This window comes from Scyliorhinus canicula, chromosome 3, assembly GCF_902713615.1.
Source record: "Scyliorhinus canicula chromosome 3, sScyCan1.1, whole genome shotgun sequence".
Lineage (NCBI taxonomy): Eukaryota > Metazoa > Chordata > Chondrichthyes > Carcharhiniformes > Scyliorhinidae > Scyliorhinus > Scyliorhinus canicula.
In genome coordinates, this window is record NC_052148.1 from 254,620,187 (window position 1) to 254,643,126 (window position 22,940).

At 43.2% G+C, this 22,940-nt stretch overlaps 1 protein-coding gene across 3 annotated transcripts; it reads right to left on the reverse strand.

Moving 5' to 3' along the window:
* Nucleotides 1–214: 214 nt before the first annotated feature.
* LOC119963453 (THAP domain-containing protein 1-like) lies at nucleotides 215–21,505 on the reverse strand. Of its 3 annotated transcripts, XM_038792607.1 has the most exons (4): nucleotides 21,374–21,505; nucleotides 15,687–15,888; nucleotides 6,578–6,631; nucleotides 215–2,683 (listed from the first exon to the last, which is right to left on the reverse strand). In XM_038792607.1, the coding sequence occupies exons 1-4, from the start codon at nucleotides 21,442–21,444 to the stop codon at nucleotides 2,078–2,080; spliced, it is 933 nt and encodes a 310-aa protein (XP_038648535.1). In that variant the 5' UTR covers nucleotides 21,445–21,505; the 3' UTR covers nucleotides 215–2,077. The 3 variants fall into 3 exon arrangements, with proteins under 3 accessions (XP_038648535.1, XP_038648534.1, XP_038648536.1); XM_038792606.1 differs by lacking the exons at nucleotides 15,687–15,888; nucleotides 21,374–21,505 and adding an exon at nucleotides 7,380–7,720 and having other exon boundaries at nucleotides 215–2,691; XM_038792608.1 differs by lacking the exons at nucleotides 215–2,683; nucleotides 6,578–6,631 and adding an exon at nucleotides 9,672–11,754.
* Between the last annotated feature and the right edge of the window lie 1,435 nt (nucleotides 21,506–22,940).

Below are 22,940 nucleotides of genomic sequence, written 5' to 3' on the forward strand. Positions count from 1 at the left end.
TGGCTGAATGCTCTTCCATCCATGGGATTGGGGGAAATATTGAACTTCATGATTAAATATTTATCCAATGCATGTTAATTATTGAAATCCTTTAAAATAGCTACATTGAAGACTAAACTGGCAATCACTCCCCCATTTCAGAGCAAAGAACAGGATAAATATATCAATGACAATTTCATTAACTAGTTAGTATAAAAAAAGATAATACTTGTAAAAGTGTGCCAGTTTCTTTAATAAGATTAGTTTCCTTACCACAGAACAGAAGGAACTGCTAGTTGTTTCTTTAAACATACGAAACCCATAAATGGTGCACACGTTTTTCCATCACTTAATCATTAATACACATTGCAATGTGCTGTAGCCTTTAGCAATATTGGATTTCCTACTTTTCTTGCCCCCCACCCCTTCCCCCAAACGCAATTCCTGGGAGGCTGATCCAGTTAGATCATGTGGCCTGTCAAAGCATATCTTCAAATCTTGCTTCATTTGTTCTTCTGTATGAAACTTAGATAATTTAAATACAGGAGAACCATCTTCCTGAAATAGCAAACATTACTTTAAATGGTGAAGGTTTATAACAATTTCACTCTTAATACAAGAGCAAGTCAACTTGCAACAGGAACTCCATGGCTGCTGTCTCGTGAATTGGTCAGAAAGCAGTCTGTTTTTTTTAAGGTAGCAAACAATACCACTGAACAAATATAATTTGTCGCTGAACAAAAAGCACCAGCAACTTAATTCATTTGAAAGATAAGAAGCTGTGCAGGTCTAAGAACACAAGGATACAGGTGTGAGAAAAAGCGCACACACACAACCTGCATTTCTATAGCACATTCTTTGATTTCAAGATGGGTCAAGCACATTAAAGCCAATCAAGTGCTTTAGAATTGTAGGATCTGTGGTAATGTTGGAGTTGCAATAGCCAATTTGAGCACATCAAGATCCCAAAACAAAACACCAATGAAATAAATGACCAGATCATTTGTTTTAGGCGTTAGTTGAGACATGAGATACCTCCACCCTTCTTCAAACAGTTGAACTTGATATTGGGGTCCTGGTTTAAGTACATCACTCCCATTAGTACTTCCTCAGGCAACCCACATCTTGTGCTGAAGCCTGCGAAGGGGAGCTTGAAATTTTAACTCAAAGAGGGAATTTCTAAGGCAAACTGAACACCTAAAGAAGCATATGTATTACACAAGGACATAGTTGGAATTATTTAAATTTACAGGCAAACTTTATCCCATCCAGGCAGCACTTCCACTTGGATGTTTTAACACTGGTGTGAACTACATGCCTGATGCACTTAGTAATTGTAAATGCACAAAACCAAAAATAATATATTATCCAAAACAACTGCACATAATATTCACAATTAACTCCAGACCATGGCAGTGTTCAAATGTGATAATTATGAGTTGACAATCATTCTGTATGCAATTTCAGTCTCAAAGATTGTACCATTAATTACTTTACACACAAACATTTGTTCCAGTGTATTTAATAGGATCTGAATTTAGTAGGACCGTTGCAATCTTCCACAAAAAAATGCAGTACAAAGTTATTCTAAAAATCTAAATTAAAAAACCTTAATCTTACACTTTCTACGTTCACCTACACTTGAGGCTATCTTTGAGTGGGAAAAAATCCATTACTGTCAACAGAGAAATCATAAATCATTCTTTTTGCACAAATTTTCAGTTCCACTCTGAATAATAAACAGCAGGCACCTTTCCCTCAAGGTCAGTGAAGTCTGTTTTGCCAAGGAGATTTCCCTCATTTATTTTGCTGCAAAGAAAATTTTAAAGTGTATTTAAATAAGATAGTTTCCAAGGACAGGTAAAATATTATCAAATATTTACAAGACAGCTGAAACTAGATCAGACATGAACAGGATGTACTCTGGACTCTGCAAGTAGTCCATTTATTCTTCAAGATGAATTTGCTCCACCCAGTCTTTCATGTTTCCTGATCATGTTTAGCAGCTTAGAGGATTAAAAAAAAGTGAGCCAAGATAAGCATCCAAACTAGCACTTTTCAACAGAATTCAATTTCAACCAAGCCATATTGAAGGTTATTAAAAGCTGCCATTTTCCTCTGGTTTTAGAAGGCTGGAGGAACCAATCACCACTTGACATCCATTGTTGACATGATTCATTACTTTGTGTTTGAGGTGCACCACTTGCTCACGCAGGACACTGGCTGTTGAGGTCAATTCAAAGTTTTCTGACTTTAGAGTCTTTACTTTGTCTTCCAGTCTTGCAATCCGTTCCAGCTTCCTCCTCCGACAATTGGATGCTGCAATGCGATTTCTCAGTCTCTTCCTTTCAGCTTTGATCAGTGGTCCTCCTTGGCCTATTGGGGAAAGTGGTGGAGATTCACTCAGCGGACCTACTTCAGGTACCGTCTGAGGCTCCTCTTGATATTTTGGACACACAAGTTGAGCCAAGGTTGAGAAATGATGCTGTGCAGGAGCTGTGCCCACATAGGGAACATGCCCAGTGGAGTAATTTTCAGAGCTGGTGTTGGTCAAGCTCGGATTGTAGTTGCTGAGGTTGGTATACACAGGGACATCTCCTTTAGTCTGGGTCAAATGTAGATTGCCGTGATAGATGGAAGTGGAGGCATGGGCTGAGCACGGAGTTGCCGGTAGGACTAGATGCTGGTTCTGCTTGTGTAAATCCTGCATTGCTTTAAAAAGAGAAAATCAAAGTCACTGAGATGTCTATATTGTGTAACAATGCACAGAAAGAGGCCACTCAGACCACAATGCTTATGAAAAATGTCAGCTTGTGAAAGATCTACCCAAAATGTTTTCCTTTTCAAGTATACATCAAATTCCCTTCTATTTTATATCTTTGTTTCCTCTATTTTTATTTCCAGAGTGTGTTATCCAGCATTCCAGATTAAACTTCACATTATCTCACAATTAAGGCATATATTTACAAACCGGAAAACCCCCTTCAACTTAAAATTTATAACAAAGCACGCACGTGGGATTTTCACCAAGTCTTTAGACTTTCTTCCATACCCAAGTTAGAACCTATTGCCTTCAAGTTCTTGAACGGTCACTGTTTCAAGTACAGAATTGAAAATGGCTATGTCAATTTGTACTTTGCTTTGTTTCTCCCCCAACTCCAACCACCATTTTGAAAGATAACAATAATAATCTCTATTGCCACATATAGGCTTACATTAACATTGCAATTAAGTTACTACGAAAAGCCCTAGTCGCCACATTACGGCGCCTGTTCGGGTACACAGAGGGAGAATTCAAAATGTCCGAATTTCCTAACATGCACGCCTTTCGGGATTTTTTGGGAGGAATCTGGAGCACTCGGAGGAAACCCAAGCAGACACAAGGAGAACGTGGAGACTCCGCACAGTGACCCAAGCTGGGAATCGAACCTGGGACCCTGGCGCCGTGAAGCCACAGTGCTACCGCGCTGCCCTGTAATGTGATACTATCACAGGGCAAATCTAGATATCACCAAAGTGGTCATTCAAGCCTAGATCCTGATAATATTTCATTTCAAGTATACAGTTTATGTATTGCAGAGTCCTTTCAAACTAAGTTGAACATCATCTAATCGGTTACATTTTCTTTGGCTATCATAATCATTTTGCACAAATGTAGGGTTGGATATTCCTCTGCCTAAAAAGCTGTTACTTCAATTGCTGATTTCCACCTCCCTTTATCTCTCCTTCACTCTTATAATTGGACATTTATGCTTTCATTGGAAACAAGCATTACTCAGTATTTAATATGCCATTGTCTTAATTATCTGGGGAAATTCCCATCAAATCTCGGGGGAAATTCCCATCAATTCTCTGGGGAACTGTCAATTATACCGTAAAAGGCGTGGTTTACACAAGACAAACGGACTAGCCTTTCAGCACCTTACACCTACTCTGCCTCATGGTTGATCTTACGGAATTTGTTCTTGAATGGGAACATCTACCACATAACATTTGGTTAAACCTCCAGTCACCAAAGCAGAGATGCTGACCGTTAGTTAGAACTTTGTCATCTATGAGACACCCCCCTCACAATGCTACCTATGCCCCAAATATCTGCACTTTTCCCGCACTGTGAATTTTCAGATGCATTGCCCATATTGTAGCAACAACCACAGTATTTTCACATTTTCTTTCATCAAATCAACTGAGTGGTTGATTTTTTTGCCTCCGATCAATTATGCTTTATCTTTATGTTCCATAGCTTTTTCCAAATACATGAAACTTTCAAAACCATCTCCGTCTCCCCACCCACATTTTCTTTAGCACATTGTGACACTGGCAATTTGTAAGGAACTAAACAACGTGAGAAAGCCAAAACAATATAGGAATTAAAACAATTATGCTAGATTAATGTCTTAAACTCAGTAGCCTTCCCAATGTGGATCTAATCCACATTGGGAAGATGTGCGGGTTAGGTGGATTGGCCATGCTAAATTGCCCGTAGTGTCCTAATAAAAAGTAAGGTTAAGGGGGGGGGGGGGTTGTTGGGTTATGGGTATAGTGTGGATACGTAGGTTTGAGTGGGGTGATCATGGCTCGGCACAACATTGAGGGCCGAAGGGCCTGTTCTGTGCTGTACTGTTCTATGTTCTATAATCAATAAACAGTTTAAAGGTTAAATGGAGGCCAAAACTAATAATACAGGATACTGTAAATATTTGGAAAGCATCATACATTCGAGGGGCTATGAGCTAAGTCACAAAGCAGCGGCCAGGTGATACCATGCTTACATCTTAAAAGCCTAGAAGTTATAAAGATGACCAGGGCAGGCAGAAGTCCATCAGTCTGGCAATGTACCGCCTGAGGTGTTCTCTGCAGATATTGAGAGAGAAATTATATATAGTGGAAGATCATATGTATCGCATATCTTTCACTTGTCTATACGATGATGCTTTTCAAACCTATGACTGGTTCTGGACTACCTCCAGGGACACCCAGTTGGAGGTGTGATTAGGTGAACAAGATTATGAGGGGCATGGACAGGGTGGATAGGGGATGAAGGGTCAGTTACGAGGGGCAGAAGTTCAAGGTGAGGGACAGGAGTTTATGGGGGGATTGGAGGAAAAACCTTTTTATCCAAAGGGTGGTGCCTGTCTGGAATGCACTGTCTGGGAGAGTGGTAGAAGCAGGTTGCCTCACAACCTTTAAAAGGTACCTGGATGAGCACTTGGCACATCATAACATTCAAGGCTATGGGCCAAGTGCTGGCAAATGGAATTAGGTAGGCAGGTCAGGTGTCTTTCATGCACTGGTGCAGACCTGATGGGTCGAAGGGCCTTTTCGACACTATTATTCTGTGATTCTGATTATATAACCTTAAAAGGTGCACCGTTAAAGCCAAATGCAACAAGTATGTTTTCTCGACAACTCCCATGCTTTAGTACAACACAATATTGCAAACACTTTAAAATAACACTTCCAACATTGCTGCATTGATTATTTGATTGTCTGGCAATTATGGATTTGCAATAACCAAACGTACAACCAACTAAAAGCAAGTCAATTTTATTTTTTTTAAATGCTGGTGAAGGGCAGCACGGTGGCTCAGTGGGTTAGCACTGTGGCCTCACGGCGCCGAGGTCTCAGGTTCGATCCCGGCTCTGGGTCGCTGTCCGTGTGGAGTTTGCACATTCTCCCAGTGTTTGCGTGGGTTTCACCCCCACAACCTAAAAGATGTACAGGATAGGTGGATTGGCCATGCTAAATTGCCCTTAAATTGTAAAAAAAAAACGAATTGGGTACTCTAAATTTATTTTTTTAAATGCTGGTGAAGAATATATGCCATTCCAATCTTCATTCATGTTAGGTTGTTCAATTAGATAACTGTACAACATTATATTTTAGACAACTGCAGCATAACTTCCATCACTTTGTATGCTCTTCACAGCTCCAGGGTCCCAGGTTCGATTCCGGCTTGGGTCACTGTCTGTGCGGAGTCTGCACATCCTCCCCGTGTGCGCGGGGGCTTCCTCCAGGTGCTCCGGTTTCCTCCCACAGTCTAAAGATGTGCAGGTTAGGTGGATTGGCCATGATAAATTGCCCTTAGTGTCCAAAATTGCCCTTAGTGTTGGGTGGAGTTACTGGGTTATGGGGATAGGGTGGAGGTGTTAACCTTGGCTGGGGTGCTCTTTCCAGGAGCTGGTGCAGACTCGATGGGCCGAATGGCCTCCTTTTGCACTGTATGTATTCCAGACAGTGTGATAAAGACCAACATTCCAGTGTTTCTTTTTGTTTTCTTTCTTATACCTGTCCACTACTTTTTTCAGCAATTTTTGTACATGTCCCTCTATACCACAAGAGGTAATAGTTCTCAGCCATTTAGAATGTACCACCAGAGTTAATAGTTCTTAGCCATTTAGAAATCTGATCCATCTTTCTTGTCCAAAATTTGGTGGCCTCAAATTTCCCCTCACTGAACTCCACCCACCAGCTTAACGCCATCATGTTAATTTTCAACTGTTTCCCATCTACTTTCGGCCACATTACCCACAAAATTCCCCGATAAAAAGGCACGGCATAACGTGCACCCAACTGCGATCTTTCTATAAACACTTACAGTAGGGGTGAGTGTTTTCAATCTGGTCTCTACTCGCCAACAAGAATCCTCGACCTGCAAATTGTAATGCAAAGATTTGTTTTTAAGAATCCAAGATGATGTCTTTCAGTTATTTAAATTTCCAGGTTAACAATGCTGCAAACACACACTAGAAATCCAATGGAAGAGTCAGTTACAAAAATAGTCTACGATTGTAAAACTCAAGACTGTCAACTTTTGTTCAGGCCAACTTAAATCTAGTGAAATACTCCCAAGTGCTCGACGAAGGACTGGGACAGATGATGTGGAATGGGCAACAAGCCAACTGTTGAGAGGTGGTGAGTCAAAGCAGAATTAAAGGGCTTGCGTTTTAAGGAAGCGTCGGAAAGATATTCAGACAGGCTTTAAGTGCTGGAGTGAAAGTGTCTGCCTCAAATGCCCTGTAACCTCGGCCCACTATCACGAAGCCCGAGAGTGTGGCAGACGTGCAATTTCCATGTGCGGCTGGCTGGAAGAAGTCTGATAAAAGACAGTCTGATAATTTACAGGCCATTTCCTTAAAACACAGACAAGGCGCCAGTCTGCCAACATTCATGTTAGAGCGGGGGTATTAATAAAGAGAGGGAAGTTAGCGCAGACCGGAGTAGATGGGGGGGGGGGGGGGGGGGGGGGGGGGGGGGGGGAGAGAGAAAGAGAGGAGAGGGTCCCCCTGCTCTGGGGGCTGCCCCAAACCCCGTGCTCCCCCGCCGCAGGCCCAGACACCTGGCTCCCAGGCCTCCCAGCCCGATCCTCCAGGCCTACCCGGGCTCGGAGGCAGCCTCACCTTTCACAAAGGGATGCCCGTGGGCCTCCAGCTCCCGCCTGGCGCCGGGCCCGTCCGCCGGGCCCACCAGCTTGTCCAGCTCGGGGGAGCCCTGCTGCAGCGCGTGCTGGGAGCCGCCTCGCGGGCTGTCCGCCGCCGCCTGCTGCCGCTCGGCCGCGCTCTTCTTCTCCATCATCATCATCATCATGGTCGCTGTCGCGGTGGTGGTCGAAGCCGTGTGGAGGTGGCCACCGACACTCACTGCCTGATCCTGGTAGAAAGGCGTTCCCATCCGGCTCGCTCCCGGGGGGGGGGGGGGGGGGGCAGGCGGCTGGACCCTAGCAGCGACCGCTCACCAAGCCAACCAGAACGTGGCGCCAGCCCGGCCGGTGACGCACATAGCCGCGCGCGCGCATGACGCACGTTCTATTAATAGCATTGACGTCATCGCGCGCTCAAGTGCGTCACGGCGTGGGCCGCCGCCGACCTGGCTCCGCCCCCGCCCTCACTAGGGGATGCCCGGTGGTAGGGGCCTCTCGCCTTGCCTGCTTGGGACCGCCGTCATTTGGAGGCTGAGGGAAGAGATATTCTACGGCGGGGGTGGCCATAGATTTAAAATCGGTTGATGGCGGGACTCGACGGCAGATGGGGCATGTTTTTCACCCTGATGCCCGACTCATCTAAAAGGTGTCTGTCTGCGTGTCACCTCCAGTGCTCTAACCTTGCAGGGCCACAGACCAAACGCCAGAAAGGTGGGATTAGGCTGGGTGGCTCATAGCGATACATAGAACATAGAGTGTAGAAGGAGGCCATTCAGCCCATCGAGTATGCACCACTCAAGCCCTCCCACCCTATCCCCATTACCGCACCAGCACAGATCCGATGGGCCAAGTGGCCCTCCTTTTGTGCCACACTTTCTACAATTCGAATAGGCATAATCTTTATTAGTGTCACAAGTCGGCCTACATTAACAGTGCAATTGAGTTACTGTGAAAAGGCCCTAGTCGCCACACTCCGGCACTTTTTCGGGTACACAGAGGGAGAATTCAGAATGTCCAATTCCCCTAATATTCACAACGTGTGGGAGGAAACCGGAGCACCCGGAGGAAATCCACAGACATGAGAACGTGCAGACTCCGCAGACAGTGAACCAAGCCGGGAATCTAACCTGGGACCCTGGAGCTGTGAAACAACAATGCTACCATGCCACCCTTCGGTAGCTGGTCATTCAGCTAATTGTGCCAGTACCAGCCAATAGTTATCCAGCCAAATTCCACCTCTGGCTCTTGTGCTGCAGGTTACAACATTGTGTTTTTTTAAGGCAGTGAGGCTTTCTATCGCCACCATCCTACCAAGAGTTCCACATCCCCACCACCACTTCCAAACTGTAATCTCTGCAACTATTTTAAAGCTATGTCTCCCATTGTGAATACGTCCTCCCTATCCTTCATATCTCAGCCCCTCATAACTTATCTCAAATAAATCCCCCCTCAGTTCCAGCAATTTTTAAGTAAGCGTGATTACTGCCACCAGTTGTAATGCTGAATGTTGTAATTGTTACAGGCCCTCTAGGGAGACAGGCTAGACTGAGTTTGTAGTAAATATACTAGTGTTTAAAAATCCATCTTTAGAAAGAATGAGGAGCACATATGTATTTGAGGACCATAAATATATGTTTCCATTGCGTTAAACTCTTCAAAATTATTAATAAGACTATTCATCTACCATATGTAAATAAAACCACTTTGTATTTCAAAGCCTACTTCTCGATTTGGCAGACGTATTTGTTTATACAGCCAGGAGTATTACTTGGTGACACATGACATTCCAGTGGCTGGTGAACAGATTAACAGTTCATCATTACAACTTGTGGATCTTCTCATTGCTTATGTAGACACTACAGAAAGACAAACTAGATAAGAAGTTGGTTTACATGAGTGGTTAGTGTGCACTCAAGAAAATATCTAACATAACCCAAGTTCACATCACATTATCATCCATTTTTAAAAATAAATTTAGGGCATCCTATTATTTTTTTCCCCCAATTAAGGGGCAAATTAGTGTGGCCAGTCCACCCAACCTGCACATCTTTGGGTTGTGGGGGTGAAACCCATGCAGACATGGGGAGAATGTGCAAACTCCACAGACAGTGACCCGGGGCCGGGATCAAACCCGGGTCCTCAGCGCCGTAGGCAGCAGTGCTAACCACTGCGCTACCATGCCACTCCACATTCTCATCCATACTCAGACCTCAGGCCGTCCCCCTACACTTACCACTCTTCCTCATGGTACAAAATCACACACAAGAGATAATCAAGTTATGAGTGACAGAATGTAAAACTGTGTTTTTATTCCATAGTTATTTAAAAATGTTAACAATATTTTCACAACCTGCAATTCTGTCCAGAGACTTGGTTTCTCGGATACTATATTGCATTACATTTTTAGACACGATATTATTGAAATAATCAAGCAACCTGGCTAATTGTGCAAAGATTATTTTATATACAACTTGCAGTTTTTTGAAAATTCCAAGTTCAAATACGAAGTATATCCTCCTCTAGTTTTCCTCAAAACACCCAGAATAGAATCCCGACTGCAGGAGGCCATTCGGCCCACTGAGTCTGCATCGACCCTCTGAAAGAGTACTCCATACTGTGAAGGACAAGATTCAAAATGTAGTATAGATCATTAAAGGTAGGAAGTGGAAGTAGGTAGAACCACCAACGGCATGCAAATGCAGTCTTTAGTTTTGTATCCAGAGACAGTACAAATCCAAGGAGGTAATATTGAACTTGTACAAAACCTTAAATTGGGATAGTGTCAACAATTTTGACATCCCATTATATAGAAAGGTTATAACAATGGAATAATTCGCTGCAACAGATGAGGGGTTACAATTACAAAGACTTGAAAAATTGGGATTTTTCATTTTCTTTTAGCAGAACTGAGAGGTTAAGGGGTGATGTGACAAAGGAATTCAATGAGTGTATAGGTAATGATAGGCTGTAACTACTGCATGACAAAAGGAGCACAAGTTTAAGATTCATCAAAATAATTAATGGAAGTTAGAAAAAAAATCTAAAAATTGTTAGAATGTGAAATTCTCTGACACAGAACAGTTGACCCAATCTGTAAATACTTCTAAAAGAGAATCAGACAGTTGCTTGAAAAAGAGGCACAATAAATCGTACAGGGAGAAAGCAGGAGAAAGGAATTAGATTAGGTAGTCATGGACAAAAACAGTGCAATTTTTGGCTGAATGCCCTGTTCCACACAGGGTTGTAAGTTTAAACTGTCTGTTAATTTCCCCTTTTCCGATATTGACTTCATACCACCTTGCTGAAGTTTGTTTTGCCATTTTATTATGTTTCAGGTTACCTGTAGTCTTTAGAAGCTTGAAAACTTAGTTATCCCCAAGTATTTTTTCCACAGCATGTGCATTCCCAGTTTCTTCATTTGCCTCTGTCAGCTAAGATTCCCAATCACCGATATTGGTTTAGCTGCTTCTAGTATGCAAAGCTAGGATCTCCTCCGCTATGGCAGTGACCAGAACTATATACACACTTCAAGCAGAGCTGAATAAGTGCTCTCTAAAACCGTCACTAGTATTGACTTGTATTCCAACCCTTTGGCTATATATGCCAAGACCCAGTTTGTTTTAATTTCTGTCTCACATGGTGATTGTTTAAGTGAGCTTTCTATCAGTATCCCTAGATGTATCATGTTCACTGTACATGCTCATTGGTTAACCCATTTCTCCAATCTCATCACTTTGCTTTTTTGGCTATTCTAAACTTGTAAGTGCAATGCCACATATTCTTCTACAGTTGTTCTGCTCGTGTTATTTGCAGTCCCCTACCATATATATCAGCAAATTTAAACAGTTGTTCCTATTTAAAATTATTTATGTACAATGTAAACAATAATTGTCCTAGCAGTGACCCCCTGAGGCATTTTGCTAGATATTTCTTACCCTTGATTCTGGGTAGTAAAGATAATTGGTTATGTTTGCACAGTACGTGCCATTTAAGTGTTGTACTGGTAAACATTTTCACATTTAAATTTTAATCACTTCATACAAAGTATCATGTAACAGCACACAACTCTGATGTGGTAGTATCTCTTGTGTATTAAGTTCCTGCAACAATTTCTTCATTCTCTGCAATCGTTGCTCTTGACGACGAGATTTCTGCTGCAAGAATTTCAGTTTCTTTTTTAGCTTCTCATTCTGTTCTTCCAGCTGCTGAATTTTTCTCTTTTGCAAACACGCGTCACCCACGCTGTAGCTGTGATCGTAAACAGTTAGCAGACCATTTGCATGGTTCAATTCAGCACCCTCTATTATTTCTTCTGCTGCACGAGGATGGTCGCTTGCCTTTGCCATTTCTAACTTCTATTGACACAATGATTAATAGATTAACAGTTCTGAACATATACTTTCAATATTCAGTAATACTGTAGTAGGTTTAAAGTTTAGAATCACTTTTGTAAAAGTGATCTGCAGTTATTTCCTCAAAGTACAACATTTTATCTAATCCTAATGGTTTTAATACGATACTTTAATGTTAAAGTATAAGATGGTTTATAATCAGTTACATATAAAATTAAATTAAAGCACATTTCATAGCACGTGTTTCATCAAAAAATCTAGCCCAACAAGTTTTCTGGAGTTAAACATTTTAAAATTCAAGATTATGCTTTTTCATCTGAAATTAAAAATCAATTTAGATTTTGGGATCGGAGGGTGAAAAGGTTTAATTTCTACATGTTCGATTTGATCAAATGCGGAGTTAGACAACAAAAAAATGTGTATTTAGAGATGAGGAAAGATTTGTGAAACATCAGGGATAATTGAACACTGGGAAGGTACCAGAAGGTTAATGTGATAATCATATTCAAAAAGGATGACCAAACAGATAGACATAGCTACAGGCTCACGTGTCAATCACCCCAGAGTCTATACTTTCCGAGTGTAAAAAAGATCCAATGAGCTGAGGTTTTTCTCATCTAACATTAGGAATTTCCTTTGATGTTGGGACAGCATGTTTAAAATATTAATGAATTCAGCATGTTGTCAGATGAAAAGTAGAGTGTCAAAACAAGCAGCCTATTCTGCACCAGGATGCCAATTGGGGTAGGCTATATGCGAGGTGTTAATAACTAAACCTTTATGGTGGCGCAGTGGTTAGCACTGCTTCATCGCTGAGGATGGGTTCAATCGTAGCCCTGGGTTACTGTCAGTGTGGAGTTTGCACATTCTCCCCATGTCTGCATGGGTTTTACCCCCACAACCCAAAGGTGTGTAGGGTAGGTGTATTGGCCACGCTAAATTGTCCCAAAAAACTAAACCTTTACATTACTTGAAAGAAATTGTTTGTACTTCAAAAGGTTTTCTTCATAATACTAGAGATTTTCTGTTGATCTTCAGTTCACTACGTGGGGATAGGAGAACAGAGCTCCCCAAGTATCTGCCAAACAAATTACATGCATATCAAAGTACACAGAAAATGGAAAATAGCAAGCTTTTAGGCGTTCCACCCAATTTTTACATATCAGAAATTGGATTATTCTGTTAGCATTGTGATTTCACTGTGACTTCATTGCAGTGCTAATGCAAACCTACTTGTGACAATAAAGATTATTATTTTTTATGCTTCTAGGCATTTTAGGTATAAATAAATCAGCTACAATTTAGCAGTTTTTGCCTGTACACAACAGTCAAGTGCAGGCAATCTTCTCTGATTCAGTTGACAAGATAATATGCGAAAGGGAAAATGCTGGAAAATCTCAGCAATTCTGGCAGCATCTGTAGGGAGAGAAAAGAGCTAACGTTTCGAGTCCGATGACTCTTTGTCAAAGCTAACAGACAGAGATTGGGAAATATTTAATCTGTGGAGTGAGAATGAAAGATGAGTCATAGCCACAGAAACCCAGGGAAACTGGGTGCTAATGGCCACAGATACCAAGGGTGCATCCAAGAGTGTTAATGCCAGTCCCCAGAGAGGACAAAAGATGTGAAAGGTCAAACAGCAGGGAAACTAACATCAGAGGATGAACTGTAGGTGTGGGGGGAGGGAAAGGGGGAAGCAAAGAGGAGAAAGGTGCAGGAAAGGTGGATAAGATTGGGGGGGGGGACAATTAAATGTATTTTAAGAAAGAAAGAAATGGTAAAAGACAGTTAAAATGAAATGAAAACAAATGGGTCGAGGTGGGGCTGATCATCTGAAGTTGTTGAATTCGATTTTCGGACCAGAAGGCTGTAGTGTGCCTAACCGGAAGATGAGATGTTGTTCCTCCAGTTTGCGTTGCGTTGCGCTTCACTGGAACATTGCAGCAGGCCAAGAACAGACATGTGGGCATGGGAGCAGGGTCTTTTGACAAGATAATATATTTTGCTGTGAGATTTACCATGATTCCGTATCCTAGTCTATCATTTAACTCATAACTCAACCACAACCATTAATTAACATTAGATAAAGTAAATATATTGGAAGAATAAGTTTAAAAAAAATAAAAGTGAAGATTCATTTACATGACAGAGTTTAAAGATTAACACATTCATCGAAGAGATACAAATGAATTGCCAGTTGCAAAATGATTGCCCACTTGAGATAAAGGAGAAGTGGAATCAAATCAACTGAAGTATGTCTGGCTGACAAATAAATACACATTTGATCTGACAAGCATACCAACCGGAGTGGGAAGCGTTTTATATGTGATCTCAACGCCCATTAAATAGGGGGGGGGGGGGGGGGGGGGGGGGGGGGGGGGGGGGGGGGGGGGGGGGGGGGGGGGGGGGGGTGTGAAAGCTTCAATTCAAAGTTCTCCCTCCTAATCCTGTCAGAAATTGAGAGATAACTTTTGAGTGAATGGAAAATTCAAATTTAACATTTTCTTTCCATCTTCTCTCCTTTGCAATATTAAATATGATTTACTGCTGCCATTGAACCATACCTACTTTAACAAACACAATTAAAATACAAGACACAATGTGTACTAGATGTTCCATTTTTATGTCAGTGTAGCTTGGATGCACTTGCTTTTGGAGAAAGGTGATGCCTTTGCTTCCCACCTATAAAGTATTTAGTACAGTGTTTGGACAGACACTGGTGGGCTGTACCGAGAGCATTCTACATCAACAAGGGACTGTGCTTCCCATTATTAATGCACAAATTGGCCAACAAGTTATGATGAAGCACAACTGAATTCCTGGATGCCTTTACTTTGTGAACTCAACATCTCACTTTTAATCTCCCCCGAGCTTCATGACCTTGTTATATTTGCCCTTTAAACTTGCCACAGACAGTTCGGTCAAGTCATAAATTGTGTAACTGGTCTGTTAATGATGCAATAATTGTAACTGACTGCCAATCAACCTCAGACACAGAAAATTAACGATTAAAAGTGGGGAGCCTAATTTCTTCATAAAGTGAATTGTTGGAGATTTTAGAAATGGCAATTTTTTAAAAAAGGCTCACTTCTTACCTCCCTGCCCCCCCCCCCCCCCCAACTCTTTTAAAAATAAATTTAGAGTAGCCAATTCATTTTTCCCAATTAAACAGCAATTTAGCGTGGTCAATCCATTTACGCTGCACATCGTTGGGTTGTGGGGGTGAAACCCACGCAAACACGGGGAGAATGTACAAACTCCACACGGACAGTGACCCAGAGCCAGGATTGAACCTAGGACCTCGGTGCCGTGAGGCAGCAGTGCTAACCACTGCACCACCGTGCTACCCCTCTTCCCCCCCCCCATTCTTAATCTAGCCCTTCATTCCCTTTCTATTTCCCTTTCTGATCCCGATTTGAAAATTCACTCTCTAATTCACACTCCACTAATTCACTTTCCTTTCTGTTTATTTCTCAATCCTTAAATCTCATTGGTTAAGAAGATACACTGTTGTTCATTGCGATCGCAAATGCACCATTAATTGTTTGCAGTTGGGTAAAAAGGTTTTGAACTAAAGGGCTGAGGAAAAAGTTCAACTGACTGGCCAGGAATCAAGATGCCCAACTCTCAGATCCCAGTCCACCAAAGCAAGACCTAATTTCCCTGTTCTAATTATGTAGGTAAATGTTAAAGAATCCATGATACTATCCAAAGAGAGAATTATTTCAGTGTCCTAGCTAACATTTTTTTCAAATAACACTATCAAGATCAGCTTAACTGATAATTCATTTCATGGCTATTTGTATTAAATGTCTGATGTTGGATCTTTAATATGATAGGATCATTATGCATTATATTCTACACACAAATAACAATGCAATCAAAATGAATCTATAAAAGCTATGTTATAAAATTCGAACAACAAAAAAAGTTACCTTTGACTGCTGATTTGGTCGGGTAAAGCAGAAAATGGATGGTACAGCATTTTCTTCCAGTATTTTGTTGTTACAGTTCTTTCTAAAACAATCCAACGTGAAATGTTCTGAGCAAAGATTACTGTTTTTGGTGGGTGTAAAATTACGTCTCCTTACTGCAGCCAGCCACTTCTTACAGAGCTCCGGGCGTTTCAGGGGAAACCTTTAAACAGGTTTTAGAAAGATTGTTGGAGGAAAGACCTTAATTAAATATTTTAACAGGATGATCAGCAAAACTCTGTGAACACTTGCATTCAATTTGATTATGTAATTCTTCTGCACATTCACCTGCTACATTTGATGTCGATGGACATGCTGCTAGCAGGAAGATCAAAGCTACAGAAGCTACAGGAGGGAAATCACAGTAGCAATCAAATAGGACTAATCTGAGGGAATCTGCCGCATTCCATCTCCTGGACCACCACACTACCCACCCAGGAATGGGAAGTTCTCATATGGAAGGTCCAGGCCTATATGTCAGATAATTGCAAATAAGCAGTTCAGAAAGCTGCTCAGATCACACCTTTGTGCTCTGCTTAACACTAAAGCACAAGTGAACTACACATGTGCTGGACCAGCTGCACAGAAGAGTCACAAGGCAGGTGCCCAGTGAGAAGGGGAAGCATTTATGTGCAAATTTAAGACTGAGAAATCATTCACATAAAAAGAGAGATCAACACATGATTCGAGGAGGGCTTAATGACCTCTATGATCCATTGTTATCTTGTAATCTCAGTTTTTGGAATGAGGAAGATAAGGAGCAATGTGTGTTGCCTGCAATTCCAAAGAACGATCGTCTGAAGCTTTAGAATCAAGGTCATGCTGCAATGCGTTGGACCATGTATGTCTGCCATGGAAAGCATAATTGAATAATGCACCAGATGGTACAATGATCTGTAAACTTGCTGAAATTTCAGATCTGTCTTAGATATTCTCTCAGTACAGAAAGGTGCCCACACTGATCATGCATAACTGGGGCACAGCGAACATTTCAGCAAAACCTCAGTCGGTTTCCGAAAGGAGAAATAAATTACGCTGCTCAATTCCATCAGCTGACTGGATGTGGGCTCTTAGTGTCCATCCGCATATTGGCAGAGTGTTGGTTTCTTTGTTGCAGGAGCTGCACTGAACCACCTCCAATGTAGCAACTGGGGAACGCATTCCTTGCTGAGCTGTGGTTTGCGTCAACACTCTGCATTGGCTGAGCCACGACGAGTGGTAGCACCATGCTTTCTTTGAATTTTAAGAGGTGACCCCAACAGTACATTATTATATACTGGCATCTCTGCATTGTCTCACAGAGCTTGAAGGCTGCTGTGCCTGCCTCCAGTTTGTGTGTCATAGATTGGATCAAATTCCAGAATGTATGACTTCCAATGGCATCTCTAATTTCCCTCCTTTGTCTGTACACTAAACTGACATAATGCTCCCCAAATACTTTTTAAAAAAATCAAGAACTGAAACTTGCTGGCTGCATTACTGACTTATTTTGGTTGGTTTGGTGAAGTTATCCTATTGTTACTGAGAAGCTCCATGAAAAAGAGGTTCTGCATATGCTCTCACGGACTTGTCTGCCAGTTCCTCCTGGCACCATCACTATCTCATGCTGTCTATGCAATAAAAGATGGAGTCTTTCTAACGTAGTAGGTAATGCTCTCTAAACGAGCACCCAGCAAACTCCGATTTAATACTTCTCTACATTTTCATGTGCTCAAAATGAATCTTATGAAATAACTTAACAGCGTATATGCTGAAAGTCTGGAATATACATAAAAAATGCTAGAAGTGCTCAACAGGTCAGTCAGCACCTGTGCGAAGAGTAGATGATTCAGATAACAAACTTTCATTAGAACTGTCTGAGCATTTCCAGCATTTTCTGTTTTATATTTGAAAGACAGAACTGCTTTGTACACGTTAAACAAAAAAACTGGTGTGTGAAACCAACCTATTAGTTCTTTACCTCTTAAAAAAAGAGACAAAGAAGCGAGAGTGCAATGATCTCTATTTAGTGGGAAAGGTAAAGCTTGTATTTAGGTAGCTCCTTTCATAACTCTAAAACACACAAGGGCCAATTAAGCACTTTGTAAGTGCAGTCACTATTGTGATTACACGGCAGTTTCGCCAACACTTTGGGTTGGGGGCAGGGTCAAGGGAAATGCTGATTCGGGGAAAACCACAGATTTAAGCCAAGAAAGGACGGAAATTTTCAGAAACAGGAGGAGAAAGGGTTTAAGACACGAAAAGATTTGTTTCTTGGGGGTCGGTTTGCAGGATTGGAGGAGCTGGGGGCAAAGTATGGACTGGAACAGGGGAAATGTTTAGATACATGGAGGTTCGAGATTTTGCCAGGAAGAAGATACAGAGCTTCCCGGTGGAGCCAGCCTCCACATTGCTGGAGGAGGTGCTGATGACAGGGGGACTGGAGAAGGGGGTAGTGTCGGCGGTTAATTTGGAAGAGGAGAAGGCACCACTGGAAGGGATCAAAGCAAAGTGGGAGGAAGAGTTGGGAGAGGGTATGGAAGAGGGGTTCTGGTGTGAGGTGCTCCGGAGAATGAACCCCTCCATCTCGTGTGCGAGATTGGGGCTGATATAGTTGAAGGTGGCATACAGAGCACGCCTCACAAGGGCAAGGGTGAGCCGGCTCTTTGAAGGGGATTACTGGAAGGAGGTTTTTAGGATAATTTCTAAAGTGGTGCACCTGAAACTGGACCCGGGCCCTTGGGAGGCCATATTTGGGATGTCGGACCAGCCGGACTTTGAAATGGGTGCAGAGGCAGATGTTGTAGCCTCCGCCTCGTTGATCGCCTGTAGGCAGATCCTGTTAGGATAGAGAACAACCTCTCCACCCTGTGCCCTGGCGTGTGGACCTGTTGCAATTCTTGACTCTTAATAAGGTTAAGTTTGAACTGAGGGGAAGGATGGAGGGATTCTACAATTCATGGGCGTTATTCATTATGCACTTTCAGGAATTGGATAACATCGAACATTAGTGGGGGAGGGCGGGGTTGGGGGGAGGGGTATGTGGTTATGGTGACTGTGGGTGATTCCTGATTCCTTGTAATTTGTTTATGTTAGCATGCAGGCAGTTGTTTGGGGGTTGGTAGGAGGATGGGATTGTTGTTGTTGATATGGGGATTGACATATTCGTCACTGCTTATTGTTTATTGTTGGTGGGTGCAAATTTGGGAGAAAACGTGAAAAAGGAAAATAAAAATATATTTTTTTTAACTATTGTAACTGCACATAGGAAGGTCACCAAACAGCAATGAAACAAATGATCAGACAATCAGATTTTTAGGTCGAGGGCAGCATGGTGGCGCAGCGTTTAGCATGAGGTCCCAGGTTCAATCCCGGCCGTGGGTCACTGTCCGTGCAGAGTTTGCACATTCTCCTAAAATAACCACGAACAGCATGAAGAATAAATAAAAATACTAAAACATTTAGCCAATGTCTTACATTTGAATCTAGATATGACAAGATACAGTAATCGGTAACTCGGACATTGCACAATATCTGTGGGTTAATCTGCGTGGGTTTCGCCCTCACAACCTAAAGGTGTGCAGATTAGGTGGATTGGCCACACTAATTTGCCGCTTAATTGGAAAAAAATGAATTGGGCACTCTAAATTTATTAGAAAAAAGATTTTTAGGTCTTGGTTGAAGGATAACATTGTTCAGGACACCAGAAGAACTCAGCCACTCTAAAGTTCAGGTAATGCTGTGGGATCTGATAATGCTGTTGGGGAGGTGGTGGCGTCACTGGACGAGTTAACCAGAGTAATGCTCTGGGGACACAAGTTCAAATCCCGCCACTGCAGACAGTGAAATCTGAATTCAATAAAAATCTGGAATTGAAAGTCTAATGACCATGAAACCATTGTCTTTTTAAAAAATAAATTTAGTGAACCCAATTAGTTTTTTTTCTAATTATGGGGCAATCCACCTACCCTGCACATCTTTCGGTTGTGGGGGTGAGACCCACTCTGACACAGGAAGAATGTGCAAACTCCACACGAACAGTGACCCTGGGCTGGGATCGAACGTGGGTCCTCAGCACTGAGGCAGCAGTGCTAACCACTGTCACCCCATGAAACCATTGTCAATTGTCATAAATACCCACCTGGTTCACTAATGTCCTTTTGGGAAGGGAATCGGCCACCTTTACCTGGTCTGGCCTACATGTGACTCCAGATCCACAGCAATGTGGTTGACTCTTAACTGCTCTCCCCCGACCCCCAAGGGTAATTAGGGATGGGCAATAAATGCTGGCACAGCCTGCAATGCGCATGTCCCATGAACAAATTTTTTCAAAATCGCATACATCCACCAAAAGAGAAGTCATGGCTTGAGTTCAACATCTCACCCAACAGATAGTCTGGTGAATAATACACACTCCCCTCAGTACTGCCGTGAAGTACCAGTCAGATTGGAGTAATGTGCTTCAGTCTCTGGAGTCTGACTCAAAGAAAAGAATGTCACCACTGAACTGTGACAAACATACAAAACAGAAAAATAGTTCAATTCATTCTATGTACATAACCAAATTTAGGGCAGCACAGTAGCACAAGTAGATAGCACTGTGGCTTCACAGCGCCAGGGTCCCAGGTTCAATTCCCTGCTGGGTCACTGTCGGTGCGGAGTCTACATGTTCTCTCAGTGTCTGTGTGGGTTTCCTCCAGGTGCTCTGGTTTCCTCCCACAGTCCAAAGACGTGCAGGTTAGGTGGATTGGCCATGATAAATTGCCCATGATAAATTGCCCTTAGCGGCCAAAAAGGATAGGAGGGGTAATTGGGTTACGGGGATAGGGTGGAAGTGAGGGATTAAGTGGGTCGGTGCTGACTTGATGGACCAAATGGCCTCCTTCTGCATTGTATGTTCTATCAGAACAGAAGGCAGATCGCAAACAATTATTATACATTTTTTGTTTGTTTTTGTTTTATTGAATAAATGTAGAGTACCCAATTCATTATTTCCAATTAAGGGGCAATTTAGCATGACCAATCCACCTACCCTGCACATCTTTGGGTTGTGGGGACAAAATCCACACAAACTACACACAGACAGTGACCCAGAGCCTGGATCAAACCTGGGACCTCGGCATCATGAGGCAGCAGTGCTAATCACTGCACCAGCGTGCTGCCCTAAACGATTATACATAAGTTTGTATTCATACAATAACACAAACCTTTCCACTTGTTCACAGCTTTCCCACCAAAAAAAAATCTCCTCCCCTTAAACCTCCCCCACTATTCCCACTCCCTCTTCCATACCCTCCCCCCAAACCACCTTTCCTATGAAGCCCCCTTCCATTCCCTCCCCCAAAACCCCATCCTCTTCAATTCCCTCCTGAATCCTTTTTGCAAACCCTACCTCAACTCCCTCTCCTGAACCATCTCCCAATCCCCTCCTCAGTCTCCCAGCCCCCCCAACTCCCTCCTCAGCCCCCCAACCCCCTCCACAGCCCCCCAACCCCCTCCACAGCCCCCCAACCCCCTCCACAGCCCCCTCCACAGCCCCCCAGTCCCCTCCTCAGCCTCCCCAGCCCCCCCAGACCATCAGGCGGTATGTAAAGACTGGGCCGCCGAACGTGGTCACTCTGAGGTGGCGCCGAGACCACACAAAGAGAAAGCCGCCGGGCGCAGCCTACCTGTGGAAGGAAACTCCCCGGTCCTTATCGTACCGATTCTTGCAGCCATAGGCCGAACAGGACAACACCATGACACCAGAACGGCCCCACTGCCCAATTCACCCACCTGAGAACAAACCCGGCCCTGATTGGTTGGAGAGAGCTCGGTTCTGATTGGCTGGGGGGGAGCCCGTTTTTGATTGGCTGGAGGGGCTCGGTTCTGATTGGCTAGAGGCTGCTTAGTTCTGATTGACTGGAGTGAGCACAGTAAGAAGTCTTACAACACCAGGTTAAAATCCAACAGGTTTGTTTCAAACACGAGCTTTCGGAGCGCAGCTCCTTCTTCAGGTGACTGGAGAGGTATGATCCAGAAACATTTATATAGACAAAGTCAGCGATGCCGGACAATGCTTGGAATGCGAGAATGTGCAGATAATCAAATCATTACAGATCCAGAGAGAGGGATAATCACAGGTTAAAGAGGTTTGAATTGTCTCAAGCCAGAACAGTTGGTGGAATTTTGCAAGTCCAGGCCAGATGGTGGGGAGTGGATGTAATGCGACATGAACCCAAGTTCCCGGTTGAGGCCGCACTCATGCGTGCGGAACTTAGCTATAAGTTTTTGCTCGGCAATTCTGCGTTGTCGCGTGTCCTGAAGGCTGCCTTGAAGAACGCTTACCCGGAGATCAGAGGCTGAATGCCCTTGACTGCTGAAGTGTTTCCCGACTGGAATGTTAGTCGGGGAACACTTCAGCAGTCAAGGGCATTCAGCCTCTGATCTCCGGGTAAGCGTTCTTCAAGGCAGCCTTCAGGACACGCAACAACGCAGAATTGCCGAGCAAAAACTTATAGCTAAGTTCCGCACGCATGAGTGAGGCCTCAACCAGGATCTTGGATTCATGTCGCATTACATCCACTCCCCACCATCTGGCCTGGACTTGCAAGATTTCACCAACTGTTCTGGCTTGAGACAATTCACACCTCTTTAACCTGTGATTATCCCTCTCTCTGAATCTGTAATGATTTGATTACCTGCAAATTCTCGCATTCCAAGCATTGTCCGGTATCGCTGACTTTGTCTATATAAATGTTTCTGGATCATACCTCGCCAGTCACCTGAAGAAGGAGCTGCGCTCCGAAAGCACGTGTTTGAAACAAACCTGTTGGACTTTAACCTGGTGTTGTAAGACTTCTTACTGTGCTCACCCCAGTCCAACGCCGGCATCTCCACATCCTGATTGACTGGAGGGAGCTCGGTTCTGATTGGCTGGAGGTAGCTCGGTTCTGGTTGGCTGGATCAATGCAGGCTCTGATTGGTTGGTGCAATCATGGTTCTGATTGGTTGGACCCACACTGGGCTGGGAGGCAATGTAATTAGTGCACAAGGTGGAGGCGAAACTTGTCTACTGTCCTGGACATCCTCTCTCCTGACAGCTCCTGGCTTGTCATTGTGGTGGTCCTTTGGTCTGTGTTTCATTTATGTGGGTGTTTATTACTGATACTGTGCTTGGTTAGTTAAGCATGGGCGTGGACTTGGACGGTTGTAAAGAAACTGCAGGAATGGCTGGAAGCTGAAGCTATAAGCAAG